Genomic DNA, 24,789 nt, shown 5'->3' with positions numbered 1-24,789 from the left:
TCCAGCTCTGTGCCTTGTGGTGTGGTGCCGTGTCCTTGTGCACGAGCCAGGAGTTATTTAACAAGGGCTCGGGTTACATGCACCGAATGTCACCTTCCCTAGGTGCCCTGTAAGTACTGTCCTTGGGGCTTGGGGCCGCCTTCCACAAGTCACCTTGGGGTCTGCCTTCGCTGTGTCTTTTGCTGCTTGGTGATTGACCGTCCTTGAGGTCAGTGGGGTGTTCGTGCTTCCCTGTTTGCCTATGGGTAGGGGGTAGATTTTGTCACTGCTTGGGACGCAGGGTACTTCGAGGTGATCTTGATTATTTCGGGGCTTAGCGTCCCCGCGGCCTGGTCATCGACCATGTTACACATCCCCCAGGAAGCAGCCCGTAGCAGCTCTTTAACTCCCAGGTACCTATTTACTGTAGGGTGAAAGAAACATTTTGCCCATTTGTCTCTGCCTCCGCCGGGGATCGAACCCAGAACCTCAGGACTACGAATCCGCTGTCCGCCCAGCTGTCAGGCGCCCTAGTACTGTGCAACTAGTAATCAGCTCTCATAGTGGCCGACTTTGTTCCACCTGGGTACATTGTCCCTCTTTATTTTCCTTTTTGTTTTTCCTGCCTGGTGAAGTCTTCCTTTGATTGGATTCCTTCCCTGTTGTAATTTGGTGGTCCTCCCCTAGGCCTCCGCGAATGTACACGTCCCAAGAGTTCAGCTTTAGCAGTTTGCTTGGTAGTTTTGGGCTCCAGTTAGCCCAAAGCCCTGTCTGGGCTTCCTTTAGCGAAATACCACGACTAAGGGCCCTGGAAAACACCTCAGGGGCTCTGTGGTCCGATGGATGCGACCCTTGGGTCCCCTCTCGCTTTATGCTAGTCTGCAGGTTGCTCTGCCCCTTTTCTCAGGGTGTCACTCACCGGGTGTGCCTCCATCATGCTGCCTGTTGGGTTGGTGACACAGTCGACCCGGAGTCTTGCGAGTTTTGTTGCTTGTTAGTACTCCAGTTCACCCAGACCGATGATCATGATGTGCGAGTGCAGAAAGCTTCAACGTTGCATGCTCGATTTTAATGGGGCATGCCCAGGATTCCCCTAGACTGCCCCATTTTGGTTATTGGGACCGGGACATAGGGGTGGGAGTCACTTCGACTTTGGTTCCGTCCGCCCCACCTTGTACTTTTCCTTTGGTTGTTCCTCAGGTCCTCCCCCCCCCCTCCCTTGCTTCCATTTCCGAAGCGTTTAAGAGATTCGGGGGAGGGACCTTCCGGTGTGGCAGCAGAGGCATTCAAGTCTGGTCCTCCATCCGGAGCTTCTGGGTGTGACCAGTGGGCCCCCTTTGCTGCTTTTGCCTTTTCCTTTTAGGCGGGGGGTTTGGAGGACGGCTCTGCCCTGGGTCCTCGTGGGGAGGTTCTCTGGGTGGGGTTGACTTGGGGGCCTTGGGCCTCATTGGACCCTGTTTGGGTTTTTTTACCCTCAAGAGTGGGGCTTGGTGTTACAAGGGATGGATTTCTCTTTTCCCCTCCTCGTATGAGTTGGATTTGGTGTTTACCCCTCCACGGATTCGGTCCTGTCTTTCCGGAGGTTTTTGGCCTCCCGCATCCTGCCTTATGTGGTTATCTTGAGATGATTTTCGGGGCTTTTTAGTGTCCCCGCGGCCCGGTCCTCGACGGGAGGGTGCGGGAGACCATTGCAGCTTACCTCCTGCGTGACCCGAATAACGCCTTCGTTATGGATCCTACTTCTTTCGGGTATGTGCTTTCTGTCCCTACTGGGTTCATTATGGGGTTCCAGAGTTGTCGTGGCTTGCAGACTGCCCCCTTTTTCTTGTTGGAGGCGTGGCGTTCGTTCTCTCGGTTCCGTGTGCTTGAGTGGCATGAGGCTCATACGGTGGCCCAGGTTTTCCTGGGGGGTTGGGGGAGTTTGAGCACCTCAATTCATGCTTGTTCTCCCCTTCCCTTCCTTGGGATGTATGTGTGGTGCAGCTTCACATGCAGGACCTTTCACTTTCGGCGGTGTTGGTCGCTGAGGACTTGCGTGCTCGTGACCTGTTGGCTTCGGCCTTGCATCCCTTCCCCCCCCCCTTCTCAAACTGGCTTGAGGAGGATGTGGAGGTGCTAAGGGCCGCTCTTGGGTCTGATGTATTGGCCTCGGCGTCGCGTGCGTCGCCTGCACTTTTGAAGTTGTTTGTGCTTGATCCTGCGGGATGCGGTATCGCTGTTTTTTGCTTCCCATCTTGTGTGTCTGCAGACGGTGCTTGTGCCCTGACTTATAGACTTTCTTCACCCTTTTGCCTGTTGCTGTGTGCAGAGTCTGCTCTTGTAGAATATCTGCAGGCAGCTTCTCTAGTTGTTGTCCCATATCGGACTTGTTGGTTCTACAGGGTCCCATGGCGGGTCTTCCTGGAAGGGTCATGCCAGGGCCTGAGGTTCCTCCTGTCATGGTGGGTTAGTGGTGCCAGTTTTGGTGCCAGCACAGCCTTCGGACTCATCTTCGTCTGGTTGGTGGGGTGATCGCTCTGTGCGAAAGTTGGGTTCCTATAAGGGGTGTCGGCCCTTTTGTGGTTCTTCCCATTGAAGGGATGTCGGCCAATTCGTGGTTCTTCCCATTGACGGGGCGTTGGCCCCTTTCGTGGTTCCTGCCATTGACAGGGCGATGAGGAAGGGGGGGAGGTGGCTTGCTCTGCTTACGCCTGGTCCCAAGATTTGTGGGCCTTCTGGGTCGTTTTATGCGACCTGCGGTGGCGTGAGGTGGCCCTTCCTCCTTCGGAAGGTTTCGGGTTTGGCAGGGCAGGCCTCTTCTCCTGCACTCAGTTGGGTCATCTCAAGGTGGGTTCGCTTGGACGTGGTCGGACCTCTTCCCTCAGGTGGCTTTCTTGCCTGTTACCGGTTCCATAACGGGACTGCGCAGACCTCAGATTCATAAAACCAGAAAACCAGCGTTGAATGGAGGCTCCCTGGCAACCTCTTTTTTTTTTTTTTTTTTTTTTTTTTTTTTTTTTGTGCGTACGTGTTTTGACCTCTAGCCTCAGAACTGGGGTGTGGGTAACCGGGACAAGGGTCTGAGTCTCCCCCTTTCCCCTCCCTGGGAGGAGGGGGGGGGTTACGTTGACATAGTGATGTCATGCTCATTTGCTCGTTTTCATTTGAGAAGTTCTGTCTACTAGTTCGGTTTTCAGTAGCAATGTTAACCAGAATAGGGGTTTGTTTTGGGGTATTTACCTTTCTGGGTGCCTGACCCCGTTGATGGCAGACATAGAATTCTTCCAACCACATTGGTTTCTATAGCCATTACTCCTCGTGACTCTCTGAGGGGAGGCCAGGTTTTGGTTCGTGGTCCTCAGTAAGCCTGGAACTCCATGCACATTGACTGATGCCAAAATCTAATATATCGATATCAGTCTGGATAATTCCGAGAAGCTTCCGGGTCTCACCCAGAAAATGGCGTTTCATTACATTTAATGCTGGGTTTTTCCAATGGGTTATGTGCACAAGGAATTGAATTGAATTGAAACGAACTATCAGGGGAAAAGTAAAGAAGTAAACATTATGCTAGTAGTGTTGTAGTAGAAGAGTAAGGGTTAATATTTTGTGCCAGAACTATTTAGGCTTCGTGTGCCCAAGAGGTGCACATCCAGTATATCCTGTAATATTCATTGAAAGTTTAATGAAAATAATTTAATAGCTGATAAAAATTTATATATATAGGGAAAAGGAAAAATATAGGGTAGGGAAAAATTTACAGTAGAACAGGTCTTTTGCCTGGAGATAGTATTTTATGAATTGAAAGGTTTGATCATTTGTAGAGATTGAGTATAGGAACACTTCAAAGACTGTTCAATACAAAGAAAGTTTTTATGTTGGGAGCCCTGTTGGCTCTCTGAAGCTATTCATTCTGATACAATGCTATATTAGTTGAGGTCATCAGTTCCAGAGTTCTTGTTGCCTACTGGGAACCAGAGTCAGAACCTGGCCTCCTCAGAGACGTGCAGAGAGCAATGGCCTATGAACCACTGTTTATTTAAAGTATACATACTTGCTATCTACCAGGGAAGGCACCTTTTAAGGTAGGCGAGACAAAACAGACCATTGCCTTGTAGAAAATTGTGAGATACATCCTCAAAAGAGCAAGAGAACTCCCCTAGAAAGAAAACAAACAAGCAACACTTCGTTTAGCTAACCCGCAGCTCATTAGCAACCCCCCCCCCACCACCACCACCACCACCCGCATACGGTAGCTCAGTATTGAGCATGTGCCTGAATTTTTCCGCGAGTTCAGAGTCTTGAGAGGTCACAGGGCGGGACAAATGGGAGGAAGCTCGGGGCCTTCCCACGCCCCGCCATACTCGAGCCTCCCTCCAAATGCTAGGGAGGGAGCCCGTAGAGGGGAGGCCAGGGTGGGGCATTGTTATGCATTAAGTTGTATCACAGTCCCTTACATTTATATATTATGGATCAAAATCAGTGCCCCCATTTCACAGTTAAGAGACACGGACAAGAACCTGATAATAATGTAATGAGGGAGTAACCTTCAGCATCACGGGAACACATAGCCTGGCCAAATATCAATATGTTCTAGGGGAGTGAAAGGCTAGCAAAAAAAATCCAGTTTACTGGCATTAATATAAATCCACATAACATTAAAATAATATCAAGCTACTAACTTGCACATAAATACTTTTATCCAGTTTCTCAACAACTGGGCATGATCATACAAAAAGATCTGGCATCAATCACTGTTGCTAACACCAGGAACTTGGCCTGGCTGGCGCAGTGGAACACTAGCGCCTATATGCTGCTAGGGTGGTGGTGTCACAACCAGTAACACATGAGGAAACGATATCACATAGAGTACCAAGGCATTACTTAAGTTCCTCAGAATATCACCTCACAAAGACATATAAACCACCTGCTATACATGATGAACAGCAGTAAAAATGATCCATGTTAATACATACTGTTACATGATAATTTATCTAGCAGTCACAGTACACAAATAAGGTCACAAATCTCGGACCAGAACGCCACAGATGCGCTCGCCTGGAAGGGTCAAGGAGTAGTGACTTCCCTGAGCCAAGCTGCCCGGGGGGCGACACTGTATCCAAACTCCACGAGTCAATTGACCCTCAACTTTCAAATCTCTCTCTAGCTCATTTACTCATGAACTCACTCATATAACTCACTCATGAACCTCTAATTTAATATACAGCAAAGTAAAGATTATAAGACACAACCTTACATAATAAGAATTCAGTACATTAGAGAATTTATCAGGATATGAAAATATGTACACAAAGATTTTGTATTGATAAGAAATGGACTCGCTAGCGCAAGTCAGTACATCAAAGGGGGGGAGAGGGGAGGGAGGGTTAAGGGAGGATTCAAGACCTTGCCCAACCGTTAATACTTATTTATTCAAGAATACAAAATAAAGTAGATATATACAACATGTGTATCAAAAACTTGTCTAGGTGGAATACATTTCACGGTGCCATAATCTCGGTATATGTCATGACAAGAGGACAATGCAAGGAACAACACTAAAATGGAAATTACACAGTATACATGTGAATAATACATCTGGAAACTAAATGTATACATTCTCCATCATGGTCCACATAATGTTACCTATACAGCATTTATGTAGCATTACATACAATAAGCATACAAGGATGTTTTTCAAAACTCCATGACATTAGGCTACTGCTTTAACTACACTTCTAATATAAATCCACAATTACATGGCATACATCTTTGATACTGAAATATAATGTACCTAGTGGTGTATGTCATACATTGACAATTCACAAATTAAGTATAATATACTGTCACATAAGATTATATCATAATTACAATATTTGTGATACGAGGCTATCAGCCAAGAGATATCTGTATAGTCTGAACACATCATACCCGTCTCAGTATGATCATGCTGGTGTATGCGTGGTCATAACAGGCGTCTCGTCAGTTCATCCACCAATGTTCCCCAGGCATCCGGTGGTTGAACCGAGAGGTCATCCGCCAGAGGATGGGCGTAGGGGACCTCTACTTCGTTGTCCGTAAAGTCCCAGGTAGTGTCATTGGAGGTCGCCTTGGTTTCTGCGATTTCAGTAACTGGGGAGACGATCTCCAAGATCTGTGGGGTGTATGGTTGGACCTGGCTTCGCCTTGCGATTCAGGGGTAGACGAGGGTCGTTGGGGGTCAGGGCGTCGGGAAAGTGAGGTCGTGGCAGGCATGTTTTGCTGGATGGGGATGTTTGGAGATCCTTGGGGTGGGCGTCCAGGAAGGGGCGTCTGCTGGAGTAGGGTCTCCTAGTGGGTCCACCCACGGGCCTGGGGGTGAGGGTATAGGTTCATCCACACCAGGACGCACACATCTGCACCGGGCTGTCACTCAGGAGGACCAGGGGGAGGCACTGTATAACCCTGGTTTTTTTTGTCTCGCTTGTGGGTAGATCACAAGGGTCAGGTCACTGGGGGAAGGCACTTAGGAGAGGAATCACTAGGGAGTGCACACTTTTTTTCGGCGTGTGAGGCGTAGGTAGCTGGAACGTATGTTGTGGCTTTGCCAGAAGAACCTGTAAGGCTGGAGTAGAGGACACTAAGGGAGCACAATCTGACAAACACTGTTTTGAGGAGTAAAGGTGAAAACACAGAAAGACTTTGATGAATCACAACAATAACAGCAGAAACTCATATGAACAGGATAATAGCAACAGCATATGGGAGGTTAGCAGACATAAGACTGTTATTTAAGACTCTAAACAAAGAAGGCACTAGCATGGAACCCCACACCTTTTGAAGCATAAACAGAAACTTGAGAAAGTTCAGAGGTTTGTAACTAGTACAGGAATATGATTACTTTAGTACAGGAATTGAGAGAACTCAGCAATGAGGACAAATTGAGAGAAGTTCCCCTCACAACCTTAGAGGAGAGAAGATACAGAGGAATATGATTACTATATACAAGATCCTTAGGGAAGAATAGACAATATGGAGAAAGGAAGCCCATTTAAATTTAAAGGAGGTTGGAGAAGAGGACATTGGTGGAAGCTGGACAAACAGTAGAGTCAGAGATGTAAGGAAGTTTGAGTTCCCTAAACTGATGGTTAGGAAGGGGAATGCATTGAAGGAAGGTGCTGTTGAAGCCATTTCCATCCACAACCTTAGGAAACAATATAAGGAAAACGTGAATGTTGAGAGAGGCAATTAGCGCACCAGGTATGAATGACTAGGAGGCTGGGCACGGAGAGTTGGATGTCTCTCCTCATAGTCACTGATAGTAAGCACTTGTTGTTCCACCTGACATTACACTTGACACCCTGCTTGTTAGTCCACTTGACACTGGCTGCCTAGTCCTCACATATTACCCTAGATATTGAGGTGTTTTAACAAGCATATTGTAACATACAATATATAATATGTCTTCACTTTTCTGGCTATACATCACAGCTGGTCAGGGTTGCCTTGGTCTTCACAAATCAAGATGACTGGACATTATGAATTAAAAACGTCTTGAGTTTCTTGTTACACATTTACTCGGCGTTTCACTGGGATGTGTGATGACATGTCACATAAAGACATTCCGAGCAACATAATACTTTTTAATTTTATATCCTGTTATCATTTGCTGAAAATGTAATATTAATTACTTGACCTTCTGTCTCGTGGAATGAGAAGTGGAAATTTCTCTGTTCCGAAGTACAGTAGTTAGATTTGCTTTTAATTTTATTACCGACTACTCAGTTCAACTCCAATATTTTATTTCTGTACAGTTGTGCATTGTACCTCTTATAATTAACATCTTTAAGATGCTCAAAGCTTCAACAACCTGGTTATCTTTAATGGCATTAAGAAGTTAAGCACATAACTTATTTTTCAATCTCTTTAGGTTTATAGTGTTCAAATTACCAGTTTTTGGTCAGTTTAGTGTAGTTTTGAGCAGAGGTTTACTTGTGAGAGCAAGCCGAGTCATAGAAATTGTTGTGGTGTTAACTGGTCACAACAATGGGACTCGACCATGTTAGACACACTTGTCACTAGGGTAGGAATTTTGTCTTATTCTTGTGACTATTTGTAATTTATTTTAACTGTTTGAAATCTTTTTATTCACTGAATATTAGCAGTAACATTGTATATTTTCACGTTTTTGCAGCTGTGCTATGCAGAAATGAATGCGAAGAAATCCCTGGAGCTGCACTGTGGTGGTATGAAACATTTAAAGGTAACATAGTTAAGAGTAACGGATGGTAAATATAAGGCGCTAGTGAGGCCAGGTTGGTTCATTTAATTTGTATTTGGATTGTGTAGGTAATTCTCATGCTGTCATTAGCTGTGATATTATGTTTGCACTTAATGCAATGATGATTTACTGCTTTAGTGATATAAACCAACCTTTTATTTGTTGTGTACGGCAAAGTTATTGGCTTGGCAGGGGATATAACCCAGTTGTGCTTGTTGAACCCACTATTCAGACGGGTGTAGTTCTAGTTGGATTAACTGATAGGTGGTGACGTAGGAAAATAATGGTGCCGGTGGGGTAGGAGAGAGGGAAGGAATTATCAGGGGAAAGTGCCAAGTCATTATGACTGTATAGCACTTTGAAGGAATCAGAATAAGGATTTAGGATGGGACGGAGGAAGGAATGGTGCCCAACCACTTGGATGGTCGGGGATTGAGAGCCGACCTGCATGAAGCGAGACCATCGCTCTACTATCCACCCCAAGTAGGAGAATAAGGTTGGTGTTTGGGTAGGAGAATAAGATCAGGTCCAAGCATTGTCTATATTAATTGAAGTTTGACTTTGGTTAGTGGAAAGGTTTTGGAAATATTTGAAAAGGGAGGCTGTAAGAGTTTACAATTCCAAATAGATTTAGGTTGTGTGCGAAGACAAAGATCCATGTGAAGTAGCTGCTGCTCCAACACTGACAAATGTGAGCATTCAAGCTCAGGAAGTTACTCTGTAGCCTTAGTGTGAGAATATTGTTTGGGGAGATTACGTGCTTCCAAGATTAATTTCTTTGTGCTTTTGAAACCCTTGGTGATTATGAGTAAGACATTATGGGAAATGGTGACATTGAAGAGTTACAAGATAGTACAGTAATCTGAATTAAGTAATTAGTAATAAGTTTACAGGTAAGTTATTTAAAATAACAATGAAGTATTAGGTTGTTGGATGGAATGTTTTGAGAAAGAGGGAGGGAGGTAAGGGAGAATGTTTTGAGTGTTGATGTTTGATAGCATGAGTAGAACTTCACACTGGTAAAGGTTAATGATAAAGCCATTATACTTGAAGTGCAGAGATATAACGAATACTTTTATGAGATGTATACATTACAATAGAACATGTTTTCCTTTGACTAGTTTACAAAATCCCAGTTTAGTTTAGTTATTTACTTTTTTGACCAGTTGAGTGTAGTTATTTACTGAACGTGTATGGTTGGTATTTATTACTCTGGGCCATGATGATGTTACACATGGAACTAACCTTTGTGTTCTTCATTTCTTAGTAGAAACCAAGTTTGTCAGGTGACACTCAACTCCCCAAGAAGGGATTCAGTATTGCTCTGTCTGTCTTTATTCCTCCTACAAACCAACTTTATTTTTATCAACATATGAACTGGTTGTATTTCTTCAGAATGAAAGAAATGTTGCCAGTGATAGTGAATATCTGGACAAATTCACTTTTATTTGAGTGGGATGAGTAATTGTTTTAGGACAACTGGAGGTGACTGGATTGAATCCAAAGTTGAAGCATTGTTGTATATAGTCCATTAAACCAGGCAGCTGAGTGTCAGTGCTCATTATGTACCTACAACATTTTCTCCATTAACAACTTGCTTGTGCAAGCAGTTATCTTGAGCAGCCAGACTTTACATGCCATTCAGGATCTACAAACTATTATGCTTTACACACAGTGTCCAGAAGGCCACATTCATTTCAGATCTTGAGTACAGACAGAGTTCCTCGTAGCTTCAGAGAAATGAACCTGTTCTCTTCTATATCAATTGGGAGACATGAGAGCAATTTTATGGGCTATGTTATTGATGCTCATTTTCCACCTTGTTGTAAAGTGTTGTAGTTACTGTGCGTCTGCTCTCATCCACGATACATTGCTTCACAGTTCAGGTCTAAACAGTTAATATAATACAATATATTATGGTTCTGCACAAATATCCATTTTTGTATTGCTATCTTGCAATATATAATATTCTGCTCTTTGTACTATGTCTTTATGTATGATGTCACAAAACAGTATCATGGTATATGCAAATCTATTCAAATGTGAAGCAGCTTTTTTAAATAAGTTAGTATATCAATTATATGACCTGTATAATACAATATTTTAGTTTATTTTCTTTTGAGTGCAACTTCTAAATGCTTTTCATTTAATTTTTCTTTTGATGTAGTGCATGAATATGTTCATAAGGGATATACTTTATGTGTATTGATTGAGGAACATGCATTGATTACTAGGTAGGAAATGTTTTGTTTTGAACATAATGTAAAACACAGCTTTCTGAGGAAGATATTTTCTGGGCTCTTTTGGTATGTAGAATTGACTTGTGAAATGTGACCCAAGATGCAAGATTCTCCTAAAGAACTGCTTAATATTGTGTGTTACTTCAGCAACCAATATCAGTTATACATTTGACAACTTCTCCAATGTTTTGAACCTGTTGAAAACTATACATGCGATGCAGTTCATTGATGCCATTACTAAATGCTGCTCTATAATACAATTGAAGTTTGTTTTAATCAGTGCAAGACAGACTTTCGAGTCCGTTTTCACTGGGTAAAACGATGACTTTCCTCTCTACAGTGTTTTCTTAATGTAAAATGATTACTTTGTGAAAAGATTAACCTTTATGAAAGTTCAATTACAAATTTGAGCTACTAAGATTATTTTAGGGTTTTACTATATTTTGGAATGTTTTAGTGGTGATCAATGGATAGCATTAGATAGCGACTGTGATAAAAGAATGCTTAGTAATTTACAAGTCCTCAATATTGATGAGATTCATCAGAGGTGAAGATGATCTTGTTACCACTTCACTTGTGTATTATGTATTGGTGTTCCTGTGTACAATTATGATAATAATGTTTTTACCACTGTAAGACAGACTTGTAAATCTGTTTTCAGTGGGAAAAACAGTTTGTATTGATGTGTTGTGTGGCTCTCAGTTTCTGCCTTGTGACACTTGTGGGAGAGAAGTGTGTGGAATATCAGCATGTTCACATTATTACTAGAGAAAAATGTTAAGAATGTGTGTGTTAACATTTCAAGGTATATTCATGTGACACTGGGATAATACTAGTAGGTTTTATCAGTAATGTCTTTTGTATTATTGTATGGATGCATTTGTTGGGTAGCAGGATAAATTTGCCTGTTCAAGTCCACAGGTTGTCAATATATGCAGTCAATGTTATTTGGCGTTGGCTTCACTTTCCGGGTTTTGTGTGAAAACAACAGGCTTGTGTGTGTGTTGTATTAATAATGATGTGGAGTAACATAAAATACAGGCTCTAGTGAATGAGAATATACACTAAAGGTACTAGCTTGAGTGAATGCATAATATTCATCCAAGCATATTTTCATTGTATTAAGGTTGGCAAGTATATTTTAAGAGCAGTATGGGTCTAGCCTGGGTAAGTGAACAAGTTGTACTTGGTGAGTGAGCAAGTGTTGCCACCAGCACTCTCACAACTTCTACTGGACGTACCACTCCATTTTCTTTCAACGACTGTAACACACTTGGGTTTGTCTCCATTGGCATACTAGTATTTTCCCTATTTGTAACATAGTTGTATGGCTACTGAGGTAAATTAACCAAAATTAGAAATGTTATCATTCACTATTTTACTGAATTTAAGTGATACATGAATGTATTTGTTTGGAGTTAATTACTAGATATGGGGAAAATGCAAAGCTGGGGAAAATGCAAAGCTGTGAAAGAGATGCATAATTAATTTGAACAGAAAATCTGTTATTCTTAAGGAGATTATATTCCCGTTAATGATTGCAGCTGTACTGAGTGAGGGGTCTTGTATGCTAAGGTTGATGGTATATTAAAGGGCCATTTTAGCAGTGGAAGACAGACCTTGAACATTTTCTTGGGAGTAGAACTTGACTATACAGTATACTAAAAGTGGGTTTTCATAGACTGCTTGGTTGTAATAACTGTTGTTTGTTAAATATGTTACCTATAAGATTCTCACTCGATTTGTTGCTTGAAATGGCATTTATAAAAAAAAAAAATTATAGAGCAAGTTTGTGAGTATTAAGGTGAGTTGTGACTAAGGTCACGAAGACAGTTTTGGGGTGAGCCATCTTGGCTGGAGACCGTTAACACCGCCATTGTTAACCTGTCATGTGTTGTTATAGCTTCCATTATACAACATAAAGCCAAATGTCATTGTGTAAAGATTTATATTTATTTACTGAAAAGTATATACTCTACTGTACTTGAAAGTGTACTTGGGGCATAGGTATTGAAAAGTATATATTGATATACTGTACATTAAATTTTATTCCACAAAACATAAGGTTTTCAGGCAAATTTAATTTTGATCACTCTATTTAAGCTTTTAAGAGAAAAAAAGTAAAAAAATCATACTTTTGACAATATAATATTTGTGTTAGCATATGATAGTAGCAGTGAAACCTTATAATTTTGAATGTACTTCAGCTCTAAACTTTTTGTAGATGGCATTTTTAGAACATTGGCTGACATAAAACTGGGAAGTACAATAGGTATGAGGCCATGCCCCAAAGCCAGATATTGGAGGCACTTGCTAAACAAGGCAAGGAGGCATGCTAAACACTTAGACAAAGGACTACCAAGGCAGGCACCAACCCACCAAGCATGACCCAAAATAAATACAGTACATGAAGGTCAGGAGGGAATCAGATTGGCAGTTGGAAATTATTCGGCTGCTAAACCTAAGGATTAGACACAACTACTGCACAACCATTTAACACGTAAGTGAACAGCAAAGTACTGACTTGTTAGAATAAAAGAGCATAAATATGTACTCGAAAAAAGCAACAAGACAGTGTGAGAAAAACACACAAGATTGCGGTGGTTCAGTTTGAGCCACCAGGATGAAGGACTATGTATACACACACATATATATATATACTCATTGACTGTGATGTGTGGTTCCTGGTAGGGTATTCCAAGCGCGAGTTGGTACATGACTTCGGTCCTTTTGGTCCTGATGATTACCTTGCGATGATTTTGGGGCTCAACGTCCCCGTGGCCCGGTCCTCGACCAGGCCTCCTGGTTGCTGGACTGGTCAACTAGGCTGTTGGAAGCGGCTGCTCGCAGTATATATTCAAATTCAGCCTTACGTATGAATCACAGCCTGGTTGATCAGGTATTCTTTGGAGATTTTTATCAAGTTCTCTATTGAACACTACAAGGGGTCGGTCAGATATACCCCTTGTGTGTAGTGGAAGCGTGTTGAACAGTCTTGGGCCTCTGATGTTTATAGAGTTCTCTTTGAGTACCTATTGCATCTCTGCGTTTCAACGGCGGTCAAGACATCCTGCCATGCCTTCTGGTCTCATGTGTTATTTCTCTGTGCAGGTTTGGGACTAATGTTTTGGGACCCTCTAGTATTTTCCACTTGTAAATTACTGTATTACGTATCTCTCCCGCCTGCGCTCAAGAGAATACTGATTTAGGCATTTTATTCGGTCCCAATAGCTGACATGATGAGGCCGAAGTTATCGCAGGCGTCTGAGAAACAGTCCATTTCATGCTGCATCATTTGCTCTGTACTGGTGTTGAGTGTGCAGTCATCAGCGAACAGGAAGTCGAGAATACTATGCTGAAGAGTGTTGAGGCAAGAATGCAGCCCTGTATCACATTGTTTGTCACCGGGGTAGCTTTTGACTCTTTTTTCTATTGTGTAGTATTTGTTTCATTGTGCCATCATGGAACTGCTAGACAGTCACAGTGAATTTGCCAGGACAGGCAAACTACTTCATTATCTTCCACAAGCCATCTCTTCTGACCATATCAATGGCCTTAGTCAGGTCGACGAAGGTTATGAAGAGGTTGCTATGTTATCAAGATCATCTTGAGATGATTTTGGAGCTTTAGAGTCCTAGGGCCCGGTCCTCGACCATATTAGTTACCTTCTTGATGTATGTGGTTCTTGCTGGATAGTAGAGAATACACGATTGATGACTTCAGCAGTTTATTGAGGTAGGTAACAAGTTGGATATCTGGCCTGCCAAGGTCCTATCTAACTCTGGTCTGTCTGAATACTGGCTCGTGACCAGAACGGCTAGTACCAGCTCTCTGTGGAGAATGACGTCAGAGGCTTTTTCTCGATTGTGATTGGCCATATCCCAACTGTCGTACAATTTGAGTACTAACAACCAGGCCTAATTTTTGTTACACATCCCGAGGAAGCAGCCTGTAGCAGCTGTCTAACTACCAGGTACCTATTTACTGCTAGGTGAACAGGAACAACAGGGTGAAAGACACTCTGCCATTTGTTTCTGTCTCCATCAGGGATCAAACCCGGAACTTCAGGACTATGAATCTGAATCGCTGTCCACTCAGCTGTCAGGCCCCATATTGCTTTTGATAGTTTTCTTGGAGCTGGCATGCTGCAAATATCATATCGCTAGTTCCGCTTTCTGCTTCCTGGAAGCCGCATTGCCTTTCTGGGAAGAGAGACTGCTCAAGATGGTGAAGGAGCTCCTGTACGAAAATTAGATGCATAATGAACATGTTAAAGATTCCAGGTGAGCAGGATCTTCCCTGCGATAGAAACCGTACCTTTCGTTGATTTCAGGGATCAACGTTCCCATTGCCCAGTCTCTGACCAGGCCTCCTTGACAGTTGTCAGGAGTGGGATCCGAACCCAGACCTGGACAGGAGTGAAATACATTAGTGATTATTGCAAGACTGGTGGTTGCCTTTCCTTTTGTAGATGTGAACTATGCTGCCATCTTTTAACTGTTGTGGGACCTTCCCTTCATTCCACACGGGCTGCAAGAACTTTGTCAGTTTCTGTATAATGGCTGTGCAGTGTATATGTATTCAAACATACATTTACGCATTCGCCTGCACAAGCGCGCACACATTATAGACCCGTATAATTAAGAAGCGTGGTAGTCAAAGTACTAGAAAAAAATAGTTAAAACCAAATGCATAGAAGATCTGTAGAGTAATGACATAATAACGGAGAGACAGTATGGTTTTCGAACAGGAAGATCTTGTATAACAAATCTTAGTTTTTATGATAGAGCCACAGAGATTCTACAGGAGAGAGATGGTGGATTGACTGTCTATCTTTACCTAAAATAGGCTTTTGACAAAGTGCCACGCAAGAGGTTGTTCCGGAAATTAGAACACCGTTCTAGTTTCTGGAACGGTATAATGGTTGTTCCGGAAACTAGAACACCGTTCTAGTTTCTGGAACGGTATAATGGTTGTTCCAGGAACTAGGTATACAGAATTATATGAACTTGTTTGAGGATTGTGCTAAGATACTGGGTAAGATAGGAGATGCAGACGATCATTATAACCTTCAAATTTATTTAGATAAGTGCTTGGAGCATCAAGTGACAAATGGAATTCAGCGTGAATTAATGCCATGTTATGGAATGTGGAATCGGAGAAAATAGACCACACACAACTTGTGTAGCAAGGCATTCAAGACCGAGACCTTGGGGTGGTTTTTGATAGTAAAAAGAACATTGTGAGAGGAGCGTATGCATTACTTTCCAACTTCAGACTTGCTTTTAATAACATGGATGGTGAAATAATTAAACTATCATGACTTTTTGAGACCAAGATTTGAATATGCAGCAGATGTATGGTGCCCATATCTCTAGACGCACAGATAAACTTGAAAAAGTGCATAGGCAGAGCAGGGAGCCAGTCTGCCGAGCGGACAGCACGCTGGACTTGTGATCCTGTGGTCCTAGGTTTGATCCCAGGTGTCAGCGAGAAACAATGGGCAGAGTTTCTTTCACCCTATGCCCCTGTTACCTAGCAGTAAAATAGGTACCTGCGTGTTAGTCAGCTGTCACGGGTTGCTTCCTGGGGGTGGAGGCCTGGTCAATGACCGGGCCGCGAGGATGCTAAAAAGCCCCGAAATCATATCAAGATAACCTCAAGATAGGCATGTTACAAAATAGTTTCCAGAACTGAAAAACAAGAGTTTATGGAGAGACTAGAGGGCTAAACTTGCTAAACATACCAAAATTAGAAGATAGAAGAAAAAGAGGTGATATGATCACCACTTACAAAATACTAACAGGAATCAACCAAATTGACAGAGGAATTCCTGAAACAAGCAACTTCAAGAACAAGATGACACGGATTCAAGCTAAGGAAACCAAGGTTTGGCCAAGACTCTTATCGTTATATGATTGCTATAATAATTGGTGGAAACTATGAAAAAAGCATTCCTTTTTACTTATTTTCTTGTTTAAAATTTTCTTCTAATAGCAAAATTCAACATAGAAACGAAAAGGTAGGAATCTTGTTTTTTTCTTGAGGAAAATCTGTGAACTTCCTCGGTGAGCATGTCTTTTGGGTGCACCAGAATTTGATGACGTTGTGTGTGCTTGGGGAGCACTTGTGGCCTAAAGTCAAGTAATTGGTTGCAGGTTTCTCTCCTGGAGAAAAGACTATTTTTTAAACTGTTAAGGCCTTAAGTGGAAAGTTGACTCAATTTTCTTTTAGAACTAATGAGAAATGGGGAAAATTTAACCCCAAAGTAACTTCCTGGGAACTGGCCAGGAAGTTTGTGATTTTATAACTTTCAGTTTGTGGTTTAATTTGTGGTTTTATACTGTCAGACATATATTGCATGTTAAATACTGGAGAAGGTAATCACACACCTGATTATGTGTGCTACAAGATCACCCAGATTCACACAGGTGTTTTGTTTTGCGTTTCTAGATTGCCATGAAGCCTTTGACACTTCGCAAGAAAAGGCTGATGCGTGTGTTGTAAAAGAGGGCTGAGATAACTGGAGTGTATTAGAGAATGTGATAAGCAGGTTAAAAGTAAGGGTGGAAGGAAGTGACAATTGGCTTCTCGCCGGGTTTAGTGTTAGTAGCAATGATGTTCCTGGCTTATATACTGTGTAGTAAATGGCATGTTGGATGGTATAGAATTATACATGACAATGATTGCAAGTGATGGAAAGCTGATGATACAGGCAAATATTACACAACAGTTGCAAAGTACCTAGACAGGCTGCAGGAATGAGGAATGTATGGGCAAATACCAGAGATATGAGATTAAGTACCATATGAGGACAGGCTAAGAGAATTAGTGTAACATTATAAGGCAGAAGGAGAAGTGTGGCATGATTACAATGCTAAAATTATCAAAGGAATAGACAAACTCGGTAGACATTGTTTTCCTGATAAGAGGCATCTAAAGAAGCCTCGTGTAGACCATTGGTGGTGGAAGCATATGACAGTGCACTAGAATGTTGAGAGAGAGTTGTGCATGAAGCACAATAGGTATGCAGCTGGACTTTTGTGTTTGATCTTGCTCCCTGTTGAAATAACTAGATAGACAATGTAAGACCTATTAAGTCTTTGGACATTGGATCGTCAAGTTAAAGATGTGCAGAAAATAATTTTCACATAACCATTCCTGGTAACTTGGTGCAAAATTCATTACAAATAGAAACCCATGCGTAGTAATTTTGTGTGCTCTTTGTCAACTGCATTTCCAACGTCAGCACTTGTCTGTCATTGTGGTTGACTCTCGCAGTGCTCTCATGGCTCTGGAGTCATCAAACCCTTTGTATCCTGTGGTGGTCAAAATCCAGTATTGGCTGTTCCATATCTTGCAGATTTGACAGTCGAGTTTTGCTGATCCCAGCCATATTGGTATTATCTTAAATGAGCGTGCAAATGCTGCCACTAAGACATAGACAGATTCAGATTTCTTTTCAGTAATTCATTCATTGGTCCGAGATTGTTGGCAGGGTGGTTGGTCTTGTGTTACAGGAGGACTCCTGCATAATTAGTGTGTTTTAGATGTGGAAACATTCAAAACATCAAACCAAGTATCTCCAAATGGACTTAAAAGTACTACTGACATGGCTGATACACCATTCTACCTTGCATATAAATATTAGATCTTAATGACTGAGTCGTTCAACTTGGGTATGTTGTTTCCAGCCTCTAGATACATGGAAAAAAAGTTAATAGTATGGAAACTTTTGACTTTACTCAACTTACTGGGAATGGGAGAATGCAAGTTCCAGATATTTGGCCTTTTATACTTTTGTTCACTTTATATGAAAATTATGTGATTAGAAAGTGGCATTAAAAAGCATATGTTGAGATGCATTAGGATATTTTTATTTTTAGATCGCAGCTGCTTGGAAGAGCAGTCTGAAGCTTTTTCACCTATCAATAAACCTAAGTTGTGAAGCCAAGTATAGTTATGTAACTAAATGTAGTTTAAAAGTGATTACCATTATTGTCACTTGTTTCAGAAGTTGATGCGAGTGAAAGAAAACGATTTGCATTGAAAAGGGCGGGATATTTCCAATAGTAAATTGCTCTTCGGACTCCAAGGTACTTTACACTTACTTTTAAAATTTATAAAGATGCACCAACCATACCTTTATATGTGTGTATATATATATATATATATTATTAAAGTTGCTTTTATAGCAACAGCTTTGTGTTTATATCAACCCATTGTACAACAGGACTGTGTATAGCAACCTGTTGTACAAGGTACTGTATTTATAAAACCCAGTGTGTGCAACTAGACTGTTTGTTGCAACCCATTGTACAACAGGACTGTGTATAGCAACCTGTTGTGCAAGGTACTGTATTTATAGAAACCCAGTGTGTGCTACTAGACTGTGTTTGTTGCAACCCATTGTACAACAGGACTGTGTAGCAACCTGTTGCGCAAGAATACTGTGTTTGTAGCAACCCATTTGACAACAGGATTGTGTATAGCAACCTGTTGTCTTTATTTTTCCTTACTCTATTAAAAGGCTATATTTATAATTTCAAACTTGGCAGAATGTTGAAAGTGAAGAGCTGTTTTTGATTGACTTGTCGTACTGTACCCCTTAGTCTGGGAGGACTTTAGGACTTGATATTGTTTTCTTAGAGGAAGTTGTTCAAATTTAATATTTAGACTAATGATAATTATCATGCATATACGGTATATAATTTTTCCTAACTAATGTTATCTTGGAAGAGCATCCATGTGGCAATGTGCTATATATATAATACTGCAGCCATAATATATAATGCATTAACTGATAGTCATTCATGTGGTTTATGCAAATTTACAGTACTATTAAAGTTTTAACCACTGTAAGACAGCTTTCAACGCTGTTTTCTTTGGGTAAAACTTGTATATCTTTGTCACAGCTTTTCTCTATATAATTTATAGCCCGGGGATAATTTTATTTAGAGACTTGTTATAATCTGCAAGGTAAGATGTGTGTGTGTTTCTTTCCCATTTGTGCCTGCAGAATTGAGCTATTAGCGCTTGGGCCCTGCCTTTCTAACCAATCAGTTTTTCCTCTGTTTTGTCTGCTATATATATTTTCGAACAGCAGTCTGTAGGAGCTGTCTTAACACCCAGGTATCTATTTACTGCTAGGAGAACAGGATCATCAGGTGAAGAAAAAATGCCCATGTGTTCCTGCCTAGGCAGGGAATCGAACCCAGCCCCTTAGGACCACGACCTCCGAGCACTGTCCACTCGGCTATGAGGCCACTGTGTAATTACCTAAGTGTAGTTGCAGGATGAGAGCTATGCTCATAGTGACCCATCTTCCCAGTATCTTTTGTCATACAGAACATGTACTGTATAACGTTTGAAACTACTGACAGTTTTGGCCTCCACTGCCTTCTCACTTCTTAAAGTTTGTGTTACACACACCAAAACAATTTGTGTATTCGCCTAGTTGTGTTTGCGGGGGTGTAGCTCTGCCCTTTCGGCCCGCCTCTCAACTGTCAATCATCTGTTTCTACTACTACTACTATTTTTTTTTCCTCCCCACACACCACATACACACACCCTAGGAAGCAGCCCGTGACAGCTGACTAACTCCTAGGTACCTAATTACTGCTAGGTAACAGGGGCATAGGGATAAAGAAACTCTGCCCGTTGTTTCTCGCTGGCGCCCGGGATCGAACCCGGGACCACAGGATCACGTGTCCAGCGTGCTATCCGCTCGGCCACCGGCTCCCTAGTGCATGTGTGTGTGTTCACCTGTTTGTGCCTGCTGGGTTGAGTTCTAGCTATTAGACCCTGATTTTCTAGCTGCCAGTTGTCTAATGCAATGACTACTTGCTTATTTCCCTCTCATACCTGCTTTGAATGTTAAGTTGTGAATTGAGTTTTCCTCTACAACCTGCTCCTTTAGATCATTCCTTACTGCACCATATGATCAATTGGTGCAGTGGTAACGGTACTGTGTTTGTTTAGGGGTGTATATCGGGTCAACGTCGCCGGTTCGAATCTTGGTCGGGTTATATAGAGTTCTTAGTGATTTATGGTTGTGTGTTTCTGTAGTCTTTCTTCGCATATATATATATATATATATTATATATGTTATATATATATCAAATAAATAAATATATATATATTTATATAGTATGAAAAAAATACTTAAGCGAGTATGACATCCTTCTGAGGTCCCTGCTGGAGAAAGTCCTAAACTTTCCGTTGGATGACTCGATGGGAACGAGCAACCCTCCCTATAACATCAGATAAGGAGAAATCTTGCCTCAGAGCAGTGCCTGCCCCTCATGCAGGGGACTTTCTTCTGGCAGTACCCATGTCGGCAACAGGCATGCGCCTAGATCCAGAATCCCTTCGTGTAGCAGTGGCCCTCTGCCTTGGTGCCCCAATTCACACTGAATAAAAGTGTATTTGCAACAGGGTGGAAGCAGACCAATATGGACTGCACGGGTTGCATTTTGGAAGCACAAAGCCCTGGCATGTAAGACACAACAAGGTTAAGGACATCATCAAGAGAAGCCCTGCCTCAGCTCAGTGCTCAACAGAGAGAGAACCTCGCATCCTAGAGGACCAAAAGCCGGATGACCCCACACTTCGCCCAGATGGCATCACAATATACCCAAGGCAAATATACCCCTGGCAATATACCAGGAAAATCATTCAAGTGCAAGTGACTGGAAGATCAATATATATTTTGTTTTCATGGCATTTGAGATGCATGCCCACCCCCCACCCCCCTCCCTGGCCTTGGGATTTCTCAAAGAATTGTGTTCCAGGCTCATTGACATCACCAGAGACCCAAGGGCTGCCAGTTTCTTGTTTCAATGTCTAAGTGTGGCGATCCAGAGGGGAAATGCCTGCTGCGTCCTTGGTTCCTATCTGGAAGTGGAGGAGCTCCAAGAGATTCATAAACTCTAAACACTCATTGTATTAACTAATGTACATCTTGTGAACTTCAAATATCAAATAAAGCACAACAAGACACAAAAGGAAGGGGGTGGTAGGAGAAAAGAACATAGAAACTCTAATGGAGGGGCCCTAAACATCCCTTCTAATGCATTGTGTGCACTTTCCTTCAAGGCTAAGGGTCCCCCTTCTTATCTTGAGGTTATCTCGAGATTTCAGGGCTTGGCATTCCCGTGGCCCGGTCCTCGACCAGGCCTCCTATTTGTTACACACACACCCCCAGGAAGCAGCCTGTAGCAGCTGTTAAACTCCCAGGTACCTATTTACTGCTAGGTGAACAGGAGCATCAGGATGAAAGAAACTCTTCCCTTTTGTTTCCGCCTCCACTGGGGATCAAACCCGGAACCTCAAAACTACAAATCCGAAGCGCTGTCCACTCAGCTGTCAGCCCCTCTTCCATCCAGAAGTGGTACTCTCCGGTATATATAATAAGAACTTATATGTTCAGAAACAAAAAAAAAAAAAAACTCAAAAATGCTAAAATTCTTCACAAAGAATTCACGCTCGGTCGTCATTAGGCGGGAGACACTGGTAAACTGAAGCTCAGTTATCCCATATGTGTATTAAGAAACTCAAGCACCAATGCAAACTCCGAATTCCAAGTTGAATTTTTCGAAAAAATTGAGCTCGAGGACTGAGAAATTTGGAAGGGGGCATTCGGCCTCTGGTTCATCACACTCTCTCCTGCAGCTTGAAGAAGCATATTTTCTGTTTAAATTTTAAATGTGGTCATGCTTTCTGCATTAAGTACACAGCCTGAAAGAAGTATAGACTAGGAAGCATTGAAAGACTTTATTTAAATAAGCCAGCATTGTGGCCTGCTGAGTCATTCCTCAGCAGGAAAGTTAGAGATGTTTGTTTCCAATATTAATATTAGCAGCTTATCCGCTCTTATCTGAATCCGAGAGAAGACTCGCACGATCATGTCTAAATTCGTTCCTGCTATAGGTCCTTTCCTTCATCTCAATGATTCTCATCATTGTTGAAGTAAAGTCTGTCGCAAATTAGTTTGGTTCCAACAGCTTAGCCATTAAAGATGGTACAATTCATGACCCAACAATAATTTGTTGAGATGACTTTTTGCACTGCTCTGATGGACCTAGAGTTTCTTTTTATACAGGAGGTATCACAACCAATCAATTGGTTTACAACTGGAATGCCAATCACTACTTGGGGAGCAGGGGTAAAAAGTTAAGGATTGGTACCCCTGACTGAGGTTCATAACCAGCCAAAATCAGTTGAGTGGATTGAGACAGGAGTTGCAACTGTAATGTCACCTGTTGCCTCCTATGGCCTAGTACTGTACTCGTCACTATTAAAAAAGCCATTCATACAAGTTTCATCTCCAAGAAGTCAATAACTTAATTGCATCATGCAGCGCGTATCTTCTATTTTTGGCCAATGCCAAAAAACTACTGGTTAGCTCCTAACATGGTTGGAGCTTCATCTACATACACCAATACAGGCTTAGCAAATAGTCAAATGACAGGAAGAATGAGTTTTAAAGCTCATTGTCTGCAAGTTGAACTGGTTCTCATTAGTATGATTGGTAGATTACCAAGACAAGTGAAAGTGGTATGGTAGGATTTGGACCATTACAAGTATTTACTTGTGTTGGTCCAAATCAACCATTACAAATTATCTATAGTAAAGTCTTAGTCTTGCTTTTGTTAAATACTATCCATGAATTTCCACCAAAAGCCTGAACTAACACCTAAATGGCACCTTATAATTGGTGCCTTTTATGTCTGGTTGTACATCAGTAATGTGGGTGTACAGAGAGAGAGAAAGGGAAGCGAGGAAAGTTCAGGTATATGAAATAATACTGCGCTGTAGAAAAAAACACTTTAAATGATTTGCAAGAAAATACAGATCATAAATTTGTTTGTAAATTTGTATGTGTGGGGAGGAGCTCTGTGTCAAATAATAGAGTAATATCCTAATAACATCATATGTCATCTTTGGGAAAGAATTGGAAAGGCATTAGTCTGGGTATTGTAGGTAAAGTGCATGCTTGGATCCGTGGAAGAATGTGTCGGTAACTGATGAAAAGGGCGAGTGTTTTCTGAAGGAAGGAACTGCATGGGTTTGTTAAATAAGGTACAATGTAATCGGTGACAAACTAATACAAATAATTTTCTATTCGGTTTAGTAATGTATTTTTTTAATGAAATTTTGTGTTTAAAAAGTCATAATTTACCTTCACTAATAATTTTATATTACTAAAGCTGGATATAGGCTGTACTTGAGTTGGTGCATGATGCTCACATACCACTTACTGACATTTTGACTGTTCACTGCTTCATGTGTATCAAAATTGTCGATGAAAATTAGAGTTAGCAATAATGTTTAGACCTGTTTTTTTTATAAGTGGGGAAAACAATAATTTTTGAGATCTTTGAAATGCATCCAGAATTTTCTCATGCAGTAAAATTTATTTTACTCTGCGTAAGTTTTGCCAATAACGTATCTCTCGCACAGATCAAAGGCTACTTTTATAACTTAAATATATATGATACAAATGTTGTTATTAAATACTGTTGTAAACTGATGATCTAAAGTGAAACAGACTTAATGTGTAATTCTGAAGTGTAATATCTATTTGCATATATTTTATTGTACTTTTTAACTGTTTTTGAACATATCAGTATTTATTATTATTATTATTATTATTATTATTATTATTATTATTATTATTATATGTAAATGAAATACATAACATGATGTTAAAGAACTTGTAAATATATATATATATTGTACATGGATTTTATTGTACAAAGATGCTGATTTGGGAACAGTATAATTGGGCAGCTTAAATTCTGCCCAAGTCTTAATATATTCTAATTTAGGGTTTACACTATTTCTTGTGTAACATATTCATACCTAGTTCTTGGTGGGATTTATTTTTTTCATAAAACTATTATACTAGTTGGATCAAGTGTATGTGTGAGAGAATCTGTAAGATGTGCATATGAAAGAGACTGAAGTATACATTAGTTTAGAGTTGAAGTCCTGTATCACCGAGGAGAATTATACTCGTCCCACAGAGTACTTGTCCCTACTGGAGCATTATTCTTGTCCCCGTACACACAGCTGGAGCGTGCAAGTTGGAGGTCTGGTGTAATTGCTTGTAAGACACATGAGAACTAGTAGTTCTATGAGTCTACTTCTATTATTGTGAGAAGAGTGGAGAGAGTTTATGATTGAAGTTGAGGATGGGTAGAGAGAGAGGAAAGTGTACATAGTAAACTTGATTCTGTGATGTGTGTGTGTGAGTAGTGCACAGAAAGTGGCAATGAGTAGGTCTTTGTAAAAGCAGTTTTTTATGAGGAAATGATTGGCTACAAT

At 41.3% G+C, this 24,789-nt stretch overlaps 1 protein-coding gene across 13 annotated transcripts in view; it reads left to right on the top strand.

Moving 5' to 3' along the window:
- Window positions 1-24,789, top strand: part of LOC123745528 (uncharacterized) — a 103,184-nt gene that overhangs the window by 58,151 nt on the left and 20,244 nt on the right. For all 13 annotated transcript variants that reach the window (XM_069312003.1, XM_069312001.1, XM_069312002.1 and 10 more), the window contains exon 10: window positions 8,132-8,200. In XM_069312003.1, coding sequence (XP_069168104.1) covers window positions 8,132-8,200 — 69 coding nt within the window. The remainder of the gene's footprint in view (window positions 1-8,131; window positions 8,201-24,789) is intronic.

The sequence above is a fragment of the Procambarus clarkii genome, chromosome 71 (genome assembly GCF_040958095.1).
Source record: "Procambarus clarkii isolate CNS0578487 chromosome 71, FALCON_Pclarkii_2.0, whole genome shotgun sequence".
Classification (NCBI taxonomy): domain Eukaryota; kingdom Metazoa; phylum Arthropoda; class Malacostraca; order Decapoda; family Cambaridae; genus Procambarus; species Procambarus clarkii.
Note: the sequence above shows the minus strand (reverse complement) of the source record. Positions and strands in the feature narration are given on the sequence as shown.